The sequence below is a fragment of the Apium graveolens genome, unplaced genomic scaffold, assembly GCF_009905375.1.
Source record: "Apium graveolens cultivar Ventura unplaced genomic scaffold, ASM990537v1 ctg3261, whole genome shotgun sequence".
Classification (NCBI taxonomy): domain Eukaryota; kingdom Viridiplantae; phylum Streptophyta; class Magnoliopsida; order Apiales; family Apiaceae; genus Apium; species Apium graveolens.
Window position 1 is genome coordinate 2,996 of NW_027418012.1, and position 15,351 is coordinate 18,346.

At 35.3% G+C, this 15,351-nt stretch overlaps 2 protein-coding genes across 2 annotated transcripts; one reads left to right on the top strand and one right to left on the bottom strand.

Annotated features, from left to right (window-relative positions):
* Positions 1–1,130: 1,130 nt before the first annotated feature.
* On the top strand, positions 1,131–4,187 carry LOC141701042 (trifunctional UDP-glucose 4,6-dehydratase/UDP-4-keto-6-deoxy-D-glucose 3,5-epimerase/UDP-4-keto-L-rhamnose-reductase RHM1-like). The gene is made up of 3 exons (XM_074504686.1): positions 1,131–1,286; positions 1,716–3,301; positions 3,389–4,187. Exons 2-3 carry the CDS (start codon positions 1,730–1,732, stop codon positions 3,830–3,832), a joined length of 2,016 nt encoding a protein of 671 aa, XP_074360787.1. The 5' UTR covers positions 1,131–1,286; positions 1,716–1,729; the 3' UTR covers positions 3,833–4,187.
* Positions 4,188–4,728: 541 nt separating this feature from the next.
* Positions 4,729–13,902, bottom strand: LOC141701041 (alpha,alpha-trehalose-phosphate synthase [UDP-forming] 1-like). Its single transcript, XM_074504685.1, has 18 exons — positions 13,768–13,902; positions 13,062–13,518; positions 12,841–12,938; positions 12,311–12,699; positions 11,123–11,237; positions 10,435–10,536; positions 9,997–10,147; positions 9,829–9,917; positions 9,406–9,454; positions 8,641–8,741; positions 7,810–7,997; positions 7,422–7,539; positions 6,912–7,091; positions 6,702–6,824; positions 6,536–6,623; positions 6,301–6,431; positions 6,097–6,195; positions 4,729–5,488 (listed from the first exon to the last, which is right to left on the bottom strand). The coding sequence occupies exons 2-18, from the start codon at positions 13,468–13,470 to the stop codon at positions 5,081–5,083; spliced, it is 2,838 nt and encodes a 945-aa protein (XP_074360786.1). The 5' UTR covers positions 13,471–13,518; positions 13,768–13,902; the 3' UTR covers positions 4,729–5,080.
* Positions 13,903–15,351: the final 1,449 nt, after the last annotated feature.

Genomic DNA, 15,351 nt, shown 5'->3' on the forward strand with positions numbered 1-15,351 from the left:
ACTATAAATTATACCATGTTGCATTTATTATAATTTAGTATAGATAAATGAGAGTTACGATATAAGTTATTAATAATTGGAATATTGATTTTTTTAAAAAAAGTAGAAGTAGTGTTCTCGCTGAAATTTTTTTTTGTATTTGTTTTAGTCGGAAAGGTAATTGAAGGATTTACATACTAATTATGATTATAATAATATTTCTAAAAAATAATTAAGTAAGGCTAATTAATAAAAAATAACATGAATAATTAAATAAGATTAATAAAATAATTTCAGTAAAATATTATACGAACGACTTACTATCAAACTTTTAATATTTGATATATTACAATATAATATATAGAGTGCATATAGTATAGATCCATACCAGTAAAATTAAATATAAGAGTAATTAAGTGAAACAACCGAGTATCAAAAAATAAGTACACCACTAAAATTTTAATGTTTTAATAAAATAGTAGTATTACAAAGATATTGTAAACAATGTTAATTAAGCAAAGTTATATAAGGGTAATTAAATAAAACAATATATACAAAAAGGTGCCGCTAATCAAAATTTTAATATTTTGTCAATTATAATATAATATGATGATATAAATAATTATCTTTATTTGCATAAAAAATTAATGGCTTAATGACATTTTAAACCTTAAGATTTGCGCTAATATACCCATTTGTCCATGTATTACAAAAACGTTCATTTTTACCCACGAGTACTGAAGATATACATTTTAAATCTTAGATCGCTCGGTTTACATCGATTTTTTCCCTAGTCCTTCGATTTTTTTCTCGGTCCAAGATTTAAAATATAAGTTTTGAGTATTTTAGAGGCGAAAAAGAGCGTTTTTGTAATACGGGGCAGATGAATAATTGATGCAAAACTCGAGTCTGAAAAGGTGATTAGACTTGAATTAATTCCAAAATTGTGCCGGTTAAATTCAATATAATGTTAAATGTAACAAAAATTACTTTAATTAGTTATGAAAAACGGATAAAAAACGAGTTTGTAAACCTTTTTTACAAATTTTTTTGATGTATAATAAAATTTTAAAATTTATTAAAAAGTTAAAGGGATTTTAGGTATAAATAATTGTATCGTATATTTATGAATAAAGTTGTATGCAAAGAGGGGTAGTTGGCGCTTATAAATAAGGGGCAATTCGACGATTGTCTCTCCTCACGTTTCGCTCTTCTACACGGTGTTGCCCCCCCTCTCTCCCTCCCTCAGTCTTTGCTGCGTCTCCTTTCATTCAAACCCCACTTTTCTCCCTGCATCAATCTTCATTGTAAGTCTCTCTCTCTCTCTCTCTCTCTCTCCCTCTCTACCTCTCTCTCTCTCAGCTAATTATTATAAAACTTGTTTTTAAAACACAATGCTGCTGTTTTATAATTTATGCACATAGATAGATCTGCAACTATTACCTTTTAACCATAGACAAATCTTAACATGCCTACTAGATCTACCTTAGTTTCTAATTTGTATCCTATATATATCACACATTGTACGTAATAATACCTTGTTTGTTATCGTTTGCATTCTCTATTTAGATCCGTAGCTTTAAATTTTGTTAAATTTGTGTAAGTTGGTTTAAATCTCGTTGTGATCGCTCTCGAAACTCAACCCCAATTTGTTAGGCTTTGTCGTAATATTGGATAAATTTTGTTTTAAATTGCGTGATCTGAATTTTTGTTATTGGATGTGTTGTTACTGGTAGGAATTTGCTTTGATATGGCTAATTATACGCCTAAGAATATTCTTATTACGGGAGCTGCTGGCTTCATTGCGTCTCATGTAGCTAATCGTCTTGTTCGGAGCTACCCTGATTATAAGATCGTTGTGCTTGATAAGCTCGATTACTGCTCTAATCTTAAGAATCTTAATCCCTCGAGGACTGCTCCCAATTTTAAGTTTGTCAAGGGGGATATTGGAAGTGCTGATCTTGTTAACTATCTTTTGATTACTGAGTCGATTGATACAATTATGCACTTTGCTGCTCAGACTCATGTTGATAATTCTTTCGGTAACAGTTTTGAGTTTACTAAGAATAATATCTATGGTACTCACGTGCTATTAGAAGCTTGCAAAGTGACTGGACAGATCAGGAGGTTTATTCATGTAAGCACGGATGAGGTGTATGGGGAGACGGATGAGGATGCTGTTGTGGGTAATCATGAAGCTTCGCAGCTTCTTCCTACTAATCCTTACTCTGCGACTAAAGCTGGTGCGGAGATGCTTGTCATGGCTTATGGCAGGTCATATGGTTTACCTGTTATTACCACCCGGGGAAATAATGTGTATGGTCCTAATCAGTTTCCGGAGAAATTGATCCCAAAGTTCATCCTTTTAGCCATGAGGGGAATGCAACTTCCTATTCATGGGGATGGTGCCAATGTGCGGAGTTATCTCTATTGCGAGGATGTTGCTGAGGCCTTTGAGGTTGTTCTTCACAAGGGAGAGGTTGGCCATGTTTACAATATTGGGACAAAGAAGGAGAGGAGAGTTACTGATGTTGCCAAAGACATCTGTGAACTTTTCTCCATGGATCCCGAGAAAAATATTAATTATGTGGAGAACAGGCCATTTAATGATCAGAGGTATTTTCTAGACGATCAGAAGTTGAAAAACTTGGGCTGGGCTGAGCGCACTACATGGGAAGAAGGGCTAAAAAAGACCATGGACTGGTATACCAGCAACCCTGATTGGTGGGGAGATGTATCTGGAGCCTTGCTTCCTCATCCAAGAATGCTGATGATGCCTGGTGGAATTGAGAGACACTTTGATGGATCTGAAAACCGTGACTCTGAATCTTCTCGTATTGTTGATAAATCTGCTCCATCACTGTTATCTCCTACAGAATCAAAAAAGACAGGCCCTCAGAAAGCAGCCCTTAAGTTTTTAATCTATGGTAGGACTGGGTGGATCGGTGGTCTGCTTGGAGAATTATGTGAAAAACAAGGAATTCAATATGAATATGGAAGGGGACGTCTAGAGTATCGATCACAGCTAGTGTCTGATCTCCAGATAGTCAAGCCCACGCATGTTTTCAATGCTGCTGGGGTGACTGGTAGACCCAATGTCGATTGGTGTGAATCTCACAAAACAGAAACCATTCGTACCAATGTTACTGGTACACTGACTTTAGCTGATGTATGCAGAGAGCAAGGTCTTCTGATGATTAATTTTGCCACTGGATGCATATTTGAGTATGATGCTGCACACCCTGAAGGTTCTGGCATCGGGTTTAAGGAAGAAGACACGCCAAATTTTCATGGATCATTCTACTCAAAGACTAAGGCCATGGTACGTTTGCTGTAATATTATTATGCATTCTTTTTCCTATACATAATGTAATGAAATGAAGACTAAGGTACTCAACTTAAAAACCAGGTTGAAGAACTCTTGAAAGATTATGACAATGTGTGCACCCTCAGAGTTCGGATGCCCATATCATCAGACCTCAGTAACCCACGCAACTTCATCACAAAAATTAGTCGTTATAATAAGGTAGTTAATATTCCCAACAGTATGACTGTCTTGGATGAGTTGCTACCTATCTCAATCGAGATGGCCAAGCGAAACCTTAAAGGCATATGGAACTTTACCAACCCTGGAGTTGTAAGCCATAATGAGATTTTGGAGATGTACAAGCAATATATTGACCCATCTTTTAAATACTCCAACTTCACACTGGAAGAGCAAGCCAAAGTGATTGTAGCAGCTCGAAGCAATAATGAGATGGATGGCTCCAAATTGAAGACTGAGTTCCCTGAGTTGCTGTCAATCAAAGAATCATTGATCAAGTATGTTTTTGAACCCAACAAGAAAGCCTAGGTGTTGGTTTGGCACTATAAAATGATAAACTTCGGGCAACCTCCACAGTCTTGATTACCTTACTATTATATATTTATAGGCTTAGGCCATTATTATTGTCATACTACATTTGATGCCTGACTATCTTTTTTAATGTTGTTTCAAAAGTATTTATTTCTTTTACAAACATATAGTAGTCCCTTTCCAAAACTTCTTGATTTATAAAACTTCTTGGTTTATAGGTGTTCCCTCCATAGATATGTTTCTTTTCTTGAAGCTACCACCACTTGTAATATCTGATTCTGTCATAGTTCATTTATGTGTCATCTTATCAGTATTCCTTTATATCAATCAAATGTTCTCTTTGTTTTACTTATATTCTACCTCTAATGCTATGTATATTGTTACAATAGATGAGCTGATTGTAGTCATAGTTTTCATTTTAGTTGTAGAATTTTAAAATACACTTTACTTGGCTTGTTTAAGAAGAAGTCCCAAACTAATTTGCAGCTCCTTCCAACTATATAGAATAGAAAGTTGTGAGAAAAAAAATCTATGAAATAAGCAAAAAATGAAAGGGAGAGCGGATCAAACCAAAAGGAACAAGCAATACTACAAAATAGTACATCTACTTTAAATCAGCAATCCAAACCAATAAAAAGTTTTTTTATCATCTGTAAGAGCTGTCGGTAGAGTTACACACCCTTTGAAACTTACACCGTGTTCCTGAGTTTAAATTTGGAGAGAAAAGCAAATATTTGTGTAATTTTCAGCTGGTTAGCGAATTCAGGGTAATAAATATTCGGATTAATCATATTTTATGCCAGTTTAGCGAATTCAAGGTAATAGATTTTCGGATCAATTGCATTAACTGCCAGTAGTAAACTAAATATTGTCTGGCAGAAATTTAGAAAGGCAAAATTTATAAATTACTCCATTAGCTCTTCTGATGCTAATACTAGTAACGATTTACATGAAACACTTATTGAGTAACAATACGGGAGCCACAATTAAATTATGCACCCCTCTGTGGATGCATAAGAACCTGAAACTGCTACATTGAACTTGCAACGCGCTAGATTACCATAGTCTAAAGTAAATACAGTCATAAAGTAGTGGGGATTTTGTGCTGGAGAGGAGCAAACTCTACGATCTGATCAGGTTATATATCCGCTAATGGCAATTCCAAGGCTCTTTTCTATTTCGTTTGCAATAAGTTAAGGTTAGCCAGACAAACATTTTGTTTTGTATGTAACATGGATACGTTAGTCAGATTGGTGAAGCTCCCACAGCCAATTCCTTTAGGAATGAAACAACGTCATCTGAAGATCCAAGAATATATCGAGCATTGGAACGAGTTCGGCCAACAGTACAGGAGAAGTAATTTTCTCCTTTGAGATCAAGCACACTCCATGATACCTTTTCTGATGACGGTCGCTGCCCATTTGGCTGGGCACTATTGGTACTGCTGTTGTTCGTATTCTTTCTTTCCGGGTTTAAAGGATGCCGTTGACTTCTGTTCTGTAATGATTTTGAGCTGCCTTTGCTGTTTTGCAATTTTGAAGCAGGTCTTTTATCCACAGGCGACTTTAAGGAATCATTTATCTTTGCTCTTGGAAGACCTATGATGGATTCAGAAGGAAGCTCTGGCTCAAAAAAAGAATAGACATCCTCATCCTGATGCAAACGGAGGTACTCGTCATTGACTCATTGTGCCAGCATAAGATTGGGTTAACCACTACATAAACTTTTTAAAAAAATGGAATCTACTAATAATCACAAATCAGCTACACCAACAGTTATTTGAATCATAACCTTTCCAAGTCTATGCGTAGTGCATCAGTTTTGGGACCTTCAATGATGCATTTGACTGGAAATGCGTGAAAACTTATATATATATAAGGCAGAGTGTGCCTATCCAGTGTGCACAAGGAATATGATGCAGATCACCATTTCATGCAATCAAATGTTCTGCGATTTGTGTAAACAAACCACTAATGTAGTAATTAAATGTCAAATATCAATCAATTTACTAACGAAGTCTTTGTTCCTCACTGCAATCACAGGTAAGATTATTTCTATCCTGTCTACAATGTTTTATATCCAGCTATGAGATTATTTCTATCCTATCTACACTGTTTTAAAGTTAATAATAACGGGCTTAACAGCCAAGAATACTAGCAAGGGATAGTAACTGTACCAAGGAAGGATGTTCTCATAAGGCACCTCATAACTAAAATAAAATTATATATCCAAGCATAGCCAAACTCGGGGTTAGATCATACCTTCCCAAGGAAGTGCCCTACACACAAGACATAATCGATAGGTGTAGAAATGGATTTGCTGTGTACTATTTCTCCAAGTATCCGATCAATTGCAGCACCCTGTATGTAAAAGGGTGGGAGGGGGGGGGGGTAGAATGTATCAATGTATCAAATCCGACAATTTAGAGGAGTGAATGGGTGGTGAAAAGGTAAAAATCTAGTCACCTTTGTAACACCAACAGCTCGAACCTCAACTGACTTGCTACCTTGAACAACATCAACCGATGCATTAGATATTGGACCTGTCCAAAGATGCTGCAACATGTCTCTGGCTTGCAATCTTCCAAATTCGATATCTGCAATTATAAAAAAGATAAGAAAAAGGACAAGCACACTTATCTTAAAAATTACAGTGACATGTTGCAACTTGAAATGAGCAAGACCTTAACATGCTGATTACCTGCATACTTGTAATTCCATACAAGTGAAGTCTCACGTAGTTCAAGATGTGATCGAGGAGTTCTCTCAGTAAAGTACTCAAAGACATGCTGCAAAGTTGTCGAAAATAAAACAACCTTCAGATTTGTGCTTCAGTACATATTTGAAACAGTATCTTAGGTACATACTTTTACACTGTCAACCCATTCCATATTTAAATGCTCTGGCATTGTTGTCATCCATTCTCCTCTTGTAGCTCGTAAGAACATACCATTCTCTGCCGCCAACCACATGTTGTACTCGCAAAAGTTCTGTTAAAGTACTTAGTTCCATCAGAATGGAAAACAGTAGGCAAAAGGAAAGTGGAAAGATTCAGGAGATGTAGTAGGAGGAAGTACTTCGTCTAAGACATTTCTATCACTTCCACTGAGGACGACAACAGTTGTGTTTGGATCGTTGCAAAGTTCCAACAAGGGCTCTTTGATGTCTGGATGCAATTTCAGCTCCATTGCTCTTATTTGATCTCCACCTCTTCTACCGGGTGTATCAACTGGCTCGGTTAAGGTGGCATTGAATCCCTGCGGACATTAACACCCAATTAGTGAACAATTATAACTCTATCTTGAATTAATTTAATTTCTTTTGGAGATATATATACACAAAGAGGTGGTAACATAATATATAGACCCTAGCTATATAGGTAAGGTTTTATATCAGGCCATTTACATGTAATTTTAGACTTTTAGTGTGGTTGTGTGATGCCTAAAGAGTATCAATGCTTATCAGGAAAGCAATAATAAAACTAGACAATCATATATTCTGGAAACTCAACAAATATGTTCAACGGGATGCAACATTATTTAATGGAAGTTGGTCAAGGCCGCCAAATTTGGAGAAACAAAACATACCAGTATGAGTAGACGGTTGCTGGACTGCTGGTAGTGCTTGATTGCATCTTTTACTGGAAGTACTGGTGGCACTTCTCTTATTCTTTGCTGAGCTTCAACTACAGTGTCATTTAGTTCACTACAAAACACCAGAACAAATACCAAATAAATGCATTTTGAATTTTTTTTCATAATTCTTTAATATTTCAATCATGGTACATTTCACATGCATGAAGCAAGTACATTAAAAAACAACACGTTGACTATTAAATAATACTTAAATTAATTATTGTTCGCCTTCTCCATGAAGAACCAAACATACTTATTGTTCTTTTGTGAAAGTGTAAAGATGTGCATTAACGCATTATATGACATAACACTACGAAATGAGACTAATGTTCTGTGTTACCTTACAAATGTTTCAGCCCACTCCTGAGCAGTATGAGTTGTGACGTGATAGAAGTTATGGTCATGTCGTTTCTCTCTTTCATCCGCTCTCATATTCAAGGCTTGGCCAATAGAAGAGGCTACTTCTGTAATGTTCCAGGGATTCACGAGGAGTGCTCCAGCACCAAGAGACTGTGCAGCACCTGCAAACTACAATTAAGCCAAAAGAATGACAAATGAGTAGCCTGTACAAAGGAGGACAGCAGAATATACAATCACATTGAGACTTAGATCAAACCCAAGGAAAAAGAAAAGGATTATTAATAATCTAAAATGACCTGTCACTACCACAAGAATATACTCTTGTAACTGTAACAGATAGAATTTATTGCCCATGTCACATATGGTGAACATGAGTGAGTAAAATTAGAAAAAATGCTTTATTTATATATTCCCACAGAATTCTAGTTTTAACCAAAAGTCCAAAAACATAATCTATATTGCTTATCCAATTTCAACTGATCGAGATTCAGACATCACTATAGACCTGCTGACAAAATTATGAGAGTAGCCATACATTCTTAATAATTATCAAAACAAGTTAGACAGGTGAATAAACAAGGAGCTATAGACTCAAGTAAAGTGTTTTAAGTTTATACTATGAAAAGAATATATTACAGGATATATGTAAAATATAATTTTAGGCCCTTGGTATAATGGAAAAAGATATGGTCTGTCATATTGCAATGTCTGTTTTCACAGTCCATCACCAACATTGTACAATTTGTAGGAGCAATTGTACATACAAAAACTAAATTTTGGGCAAAGCATATATAGAGGGTAAAATACTCACTTCACTCAGAATAAGAACTCCTTTTTTTGAATCTTGGCATGCTACAAACTCATAGCTGACGAGATTCATTCCATCCCGCAAAGATGTGACAAGTGCTACATCTATATAGAAGGCAAACAAATATTTAGTGTTAATCTCCTTGGATAAATACCATAGGTAGTCGTAAATTGACAATTTCTATGCATAAATTTAAACATTAAACATACGTATACAGCGCATAGTGGTACACACGTAATGAGCTTAACTGTAATCTTTGCATTCATTAGTAAACAATTCTATCAATGGACAACAATTGCTGTAATGAACTTTTCATATCCAATACTTGGGCTTAGACATTTTGATGAAGCATGAACTTCCTTAATATTTCTTATCTAAAGAGGAAGCTGTATGAACTGGAAAACAAGGAAGCAGACTGCACATAAGGTAGTTTAGGGATGAGCCAGAGTAAATATTCCTAGATGAATTAAATTGAATTCATGTACGATAGAACGCCAAAAATGGATAGATTGATTATCTGAATGGTTACCTAGTAGATCCATGAGAGAGTTACAGAGTGATGTACGAGAAGGAGCATGTCTGCTTGCCAATAACAAGTAATAAAACAAATTATACATACATACATGTATACCCACACAAAATAGATATTGATAGCAGTAGCAATCAGGCCAAAGTGGCTCTTAATGAGTGCACAACCGTGAAACTTTACAAATAGTCCAAAAAGTGCAAGTAATTTGCTTGATTCAACTATAGAAAAAGAATTAATACCAGTGACGGCATATAGTGCACACAATGCATGAAAGTCAAGCGATCGATCCTGCATATAACAATTTGATATAAGTTTGTAGTCTGGATTGTGGATTCTGACCTCCAAATAAAATTTCAACAACACTGGACAGTAATGACGTATGAACTGTTATTAAAAAGAAGTTGTTGCAAGGAAAGAAAGTTCAATAGTCCATGATCAGCTAACTTTAGCAACAATGTAAATGTATTTTGGATGATAATAAGCCATAATACATTATAATCTCCTGAGGTCAATTTAAATACATATGAATGCATGAAACACACTCCATGTAATTTTCAAGCATTCTTCAACATGCTCCCTTCTATGTAATAACCTAACATGTATGCGTCATGAGGATTCTTGTTGATTATTGAGTATTGACTAATACAAAACAAAATTCTTACCAGATGATGTATTGGAACGGCAGACAAGCTTCCAAATCTACCATTAATGCGCCCAACAATTTCATGAACTTGGCTTGTCAGTTTCTGATCTGATAGGAACAACATTTATGTAACATTCACAATTTTAGAACTAAGATAACGAATAATACAGGAATATAAAAAGCATACATTCTGCAACATCTGTTCTTGTTGGCACTGCAATCTGCAGTAAAACAACTTTGTCTCGCCAATATGCATTTTCTTCGAGAAACTTTTCAAATGCCAATAATTTCTGGGGAATTCCTTTTATCATATCAAGGCGATCAACACCTAACATTACCTGTCAATAACAGTAACATATGTAGAAAATTGCGGATTTTTGATTGATCCCCAACTAAAACAATGGAGTCAATAAAAAAATCAACTTCAACTCGTATAGAAATTTGTACTCACTAATTACCAGTCACTAAAAAACTATCAAGACTAGTCAACAGTGATAAAGTTTTCTGGATTTACCTCCAAAAACTATACATTGCTCAATCCTTCTTGCTACAAGATAATATATTGCAACATCTACTGAAGAAATGCTTATCATCAAAAGTTAAGGGTACAATATCGGGCATGTACCTTTCGTTCAGAAAATCTTTCTTTCAGTTCTCTGATGTGTTCTTGCACTTGAGGAAGCTCGAGCGCTCGGATAAACCGATCCGAATCTATCCCAATAGGAAACTGAAATTTAGCAATTATATACAACTTAAGTATTTAGTGGAAGGAAGAAAGGAAAGTAGCCAGCAATAAACAACTATGCCTAGAATCTCGAGTTCGATGCGCCAATCCCCTTACCCCAAGTCTCCCCTACCTCTTGTGATTTTTTTTTTGTAGAAGAATATGTTCTTCGAAATTTAGGAAGTTATGTTACATATGTATGGTACATTTAGTTGGTTGAATGGAATAAGACGGAAATGGGGGTGTACTTTAGTCTATATTGTTAACATATATAATTATAACATCCATTACTCAACTCATATTATTCTAAAAGTTCAAAATAAGCTTCACTCCCTTCCACTGCATTATTCACAGATAAAATTATCTTCGATGCACAGTGTATCATCAACTTCACTCTCACCTCCTTTCAATACTACATCCCTATGTTCCATATCTAATTTGCTTCACACATACTTCGTGCATTTATAACGTTAAGTGTATCCAACCAACCAATCAAAGGCAGCATTATAATATTTAAGATTTAACCATTGAAACAGCTTGAAAGAAGTGATATTAGTACTTGATGACTTAAATATTAACTTATGCATACCGCAGCCACACGAGTCAGCCTTCCATGATCTTCCACTCCTTCAGGTGTACCCTCTAGTCCAAGAATTCTGGTGCATGCACTAACAAAGTGTCTTGCATAGTCATACGTATGGAATCTACAAAAAGAAGTCATCATCTAGTTATTGCAAATTATAAAGACATTCAAGTATATATATGTTAATATTGGTTTACTCAGAGAAACAAGCTATTTAAGTCTACCCAAGCTAAGCATAACGGCAGTTACTATACTGCAATTCGTCTCACTGTAATTACAGAGTTATAGAGGGAAGGTATATCTATTATAAGCTTAAGGTGCTAGTTACAAGAAGATAGACTTCAAATCTGAATTATTAAAGTTAGTATATTGTCATGACAGTCCTCACAACTCGTAAAACTTGTGTCATCAGACAGGAACTTGAAATAAAAAAGGTCTTCTGTGTGAAAAAACGATCAAGTAGTCTAGTTTTGGCGGATCTATGTTTGTGTCATGGACAACTTATCCAACCTTAAGATTTTAGATACTAATAATGTAATGAAAAAGCTTAATAAATATCTGGATATCTATCCCATCCAAAGATTTCTCCCATCAGATCCAATATAAAATTCTATAAGGGTTATGGCAGAAGTGAACATATGAAATCTTTTTATTGAGAAATGTTATATATCCTGTGTGGAGAGAGTCTAGTATCACATGAATTTTTTGGCAAGTCTTCTCTTAAATTTATAAAAGGATATGAGCAGGAGGAACATATGTGCAGCATAACCTTGAGGTGTATAAATAACAATTTATAACAAACATACCGGGGATTTCAGTAAAAAATCAGCAACTACAGTTTTATCAGTAAAGCAGAATCGATCGTAACTATTTGTAAGGTATACATGAATAAATCAAATATATGATATACAGACTTCTGCAGAAATTAGATTGTCTAGTGTCCACAAAATCTAGAACATCGTTCAGCAGGGAGCAGAGGTAAGGAGATTACAGTACATGCATATAATTTATTTGATAAAAATCAGTCCTAAAATAAACTCCTAATTACTTCTTTCCCCTAATTATAACTGTATTATTACAACCTATTTGCAGTTACTGATCCTATGATTCATGAATAACAAGTATTTCATTGTGCTATGATGAAGGATATGATTCCAAGCCTTTAAAGTTTACAGTACACATACAAATTCTTACCCAACTAAATCAGCAGCAAGGACAGCACGTAACAGCTCTGATCGAGATGGCAGCGTCCTGTGAATTTCAGAAGATGGAAATGGTGTGTGAAGAAACCAACCGACTTTCATTTTGCTGTCATATTCTTTTAGGCATTGGGGTAAGAACATCAGATGGTAATCATGGCACCACACAACGTCACCCTCCTCATAATGCTCGTTCACCACAGAAGCAAACATTTGATTTGCCTTCTTATAAGCTGCAAACTGAGACTGGAAACTTCTGGTGGTAGCAAGACGATCTTCTTGGGGAAGTCCCAAATAATGGAATAAAGGCCATAATATATTGTTGCAATATCCATTATAATACTGATGAACAAGCTCTTCATCGAGGAATACAGGTATACACCTCTGCAGGAGGGTGGAGGGGTTAGCTCCTTATATTGCATCAATTAGAAAAAAAACTCGAATAGCTTTAATATACAACAGCTTGTTTTCTTGCCTAATAGAATTGAAAATCAAGCTCAAAAGATAAAAGTAAAAAAACAAGACCTTCTCAGCAAGTGCTTTGGTAAGTGCCTTCTGCCCAGCCTCATCAGGCACATTTACGCCTGCCCAACCTATCCATCTCGCCTCAAATTCCTTCACGCCTTCAAAAATTTACAGCTACTTAAATTTAGTTATTAAGTTTTAAGTTGCAGTTGTACAATTTAATGTAAAAAAAGGAACAACGCAATATTACTCGTAAAATATTAAAATGTGTGCAAACTAACCAAGAAGCGCGCTAACTAGACCACCAGCACTTATCTCCAGTGACCATGACTCCTCGCCTCTCCTAATTGCAGACACCGGAAGCCTATTAGCTACCACCAACAGCCTTTGTTTAAAAGGCTCTCCATCGGGGCTTTCAAATCCATCGGTAAGTGCATGAGCAGCCAAAGCCCCTTCCAAGTACTTTTCGACATAAGAAACTCCTGGATCATCGACATCCCCTAAATGTACATCGAGCTCAGAAAGGCCAGAACCAGAACCACTCGTGTTAGCATGACTACTTTCGTTTGAATAAAAAGGCCTAGTGCTCCTTCTTAGCTCTCTTAGCTCTCTATCACGTAACAACCTCTCTATTCGATTCGACGTAACGGATGCATTGTTGTTGTACTTGTTAATGTTATTCCCAGGCATATGGCCTGTTTACGCTACAATTGCTTACGCCTCCAATACAGTGAACCTCTACATTGCAGGTTACACACATTAGAAAAATACATTAACGTACACTCTAGCAGAATTATAATTACTAAAGCACTAATATATCAGTAAAAATATATAAATCGCGAGAAAAATTATTAAAATTAGTCCAGGACAATAGTTTTTAGGCGTTTTTACGCTAAAACTGTTGTCACTTGAGAGAGAGAGAGAGAGAGAGAGTGGGAGGGAGGGAGAGAGAGAGAGTGGGAGAGAGAGAGAGAGAGAGAGAGAGACCTGAATAGGGTGGAGTGATTAAATGTTGTGGGGGGAATAGAGCTCTGGTAGAATGGTTGATCGAAAGGGGCATATAATTTAAGATTTATATATACACTACTCAAATGTATGTTGGTTGGAATCGTATAGAAAAAGGTTGGGGCGCTAGTGCCATGCAGGTGACATTAACACACACAAACACAATATCCTAAATATTATATACGTATGTATGCATTTCCCCCAATTTGTAAGGGGGTCTCTTAGTACGGTCAATCGTTAATTGGCCAATTTAGGGGAATTTAGGGGTGAGCAGAAAAAATTGAAACCGAAAAAAAATGATAAATTATACCGAAAAAAATTAAACCGCTAAAAAAATCGAAAAAAACTCGAACCGACAAAAACCGAATTAGCGGTGCGGTTTCGGTTCCGGTTCCGGTTTTGTATCAAAACCTAACCGAAATAAATCGCACCGCTATATTATATATATATATATATATATATTATATCTATAGATTCTCATAACCCAATTCTAATATTTTGTTAAATAATATTTACTTAACATGAGTATGATAAATTGTATAATATAACACCATAATTTTAATTAAGATCAATATGTAAATACTCTTAAATTATAATTTTTTTAATATGTATATAATCAAATTTATCATATGTTTAGATATATACTCTCTTTTTTCATTGTTATGAATATATATTTTTATCATATTTCGTATCTATTATTTAAGTATACATTCAAAAAATAACTTTATGAAATATATCAATTTTGATTAACGAATTCTAAATTGACAAATCTTGGTGATTAATGTAATATTATCATTTAAGTTGATGTTGTTATTTATCAAATACATTACAAATAAAAAAATCGTACAAATAAAAATTGTGTAAAAAAACCGAATAAAAATCGAAACCGATAAATGATTAACCGAAACCGAAAAACCGTTTTAAACGGTTTGGCGGCGGTTAATAACAATTAACCAAACCGAACCGAATGTATTAATTTTGCTACGGTTAATGTTAAAATCCGCACCCTAGGGCTAATTTATGTTAAATCCTATTATTGGCCTCTCGTGGATACGAGTGGATTAGCCATCTGTTTCCTTATTCAATTCTAAATACAACATTTCTTAACAACTAAGCTATGTTTCATCACACAATTCTGAATTAATTAATTTTGTGCAAGAGACATAAAAAGTTTGCTTATCATCACTAAAAAATTCGATAATATGATATTCTATACAGATCGCTTGCAATGGAACCATAGCACTTGCATATCATATGACCGTCGTGACAGTCTACTTAAATCTGAACGTTTATTTGAAATTAAAACTAAAAGCGGGACCTTGCGGTGTTAGGCTACCAGGAAGTTAAAGAAATGGAGGAAGGGTGCATGAGCGTATGAAACGTGCAAAAGGCAAGAGCCACAAACTCCACTATATACTGACAAAATGGTCACGGTGTTCACGTGACTGAAAACATCTTCCATCCCCCCCCCCCCTGCCTTCACTTATCCCCCCATTATTCCTGTTTCAAGCATATAGTGTGCTTGCACACAACTGTTATGCTCTCTTTCTCGCCTGCCTTATTTTA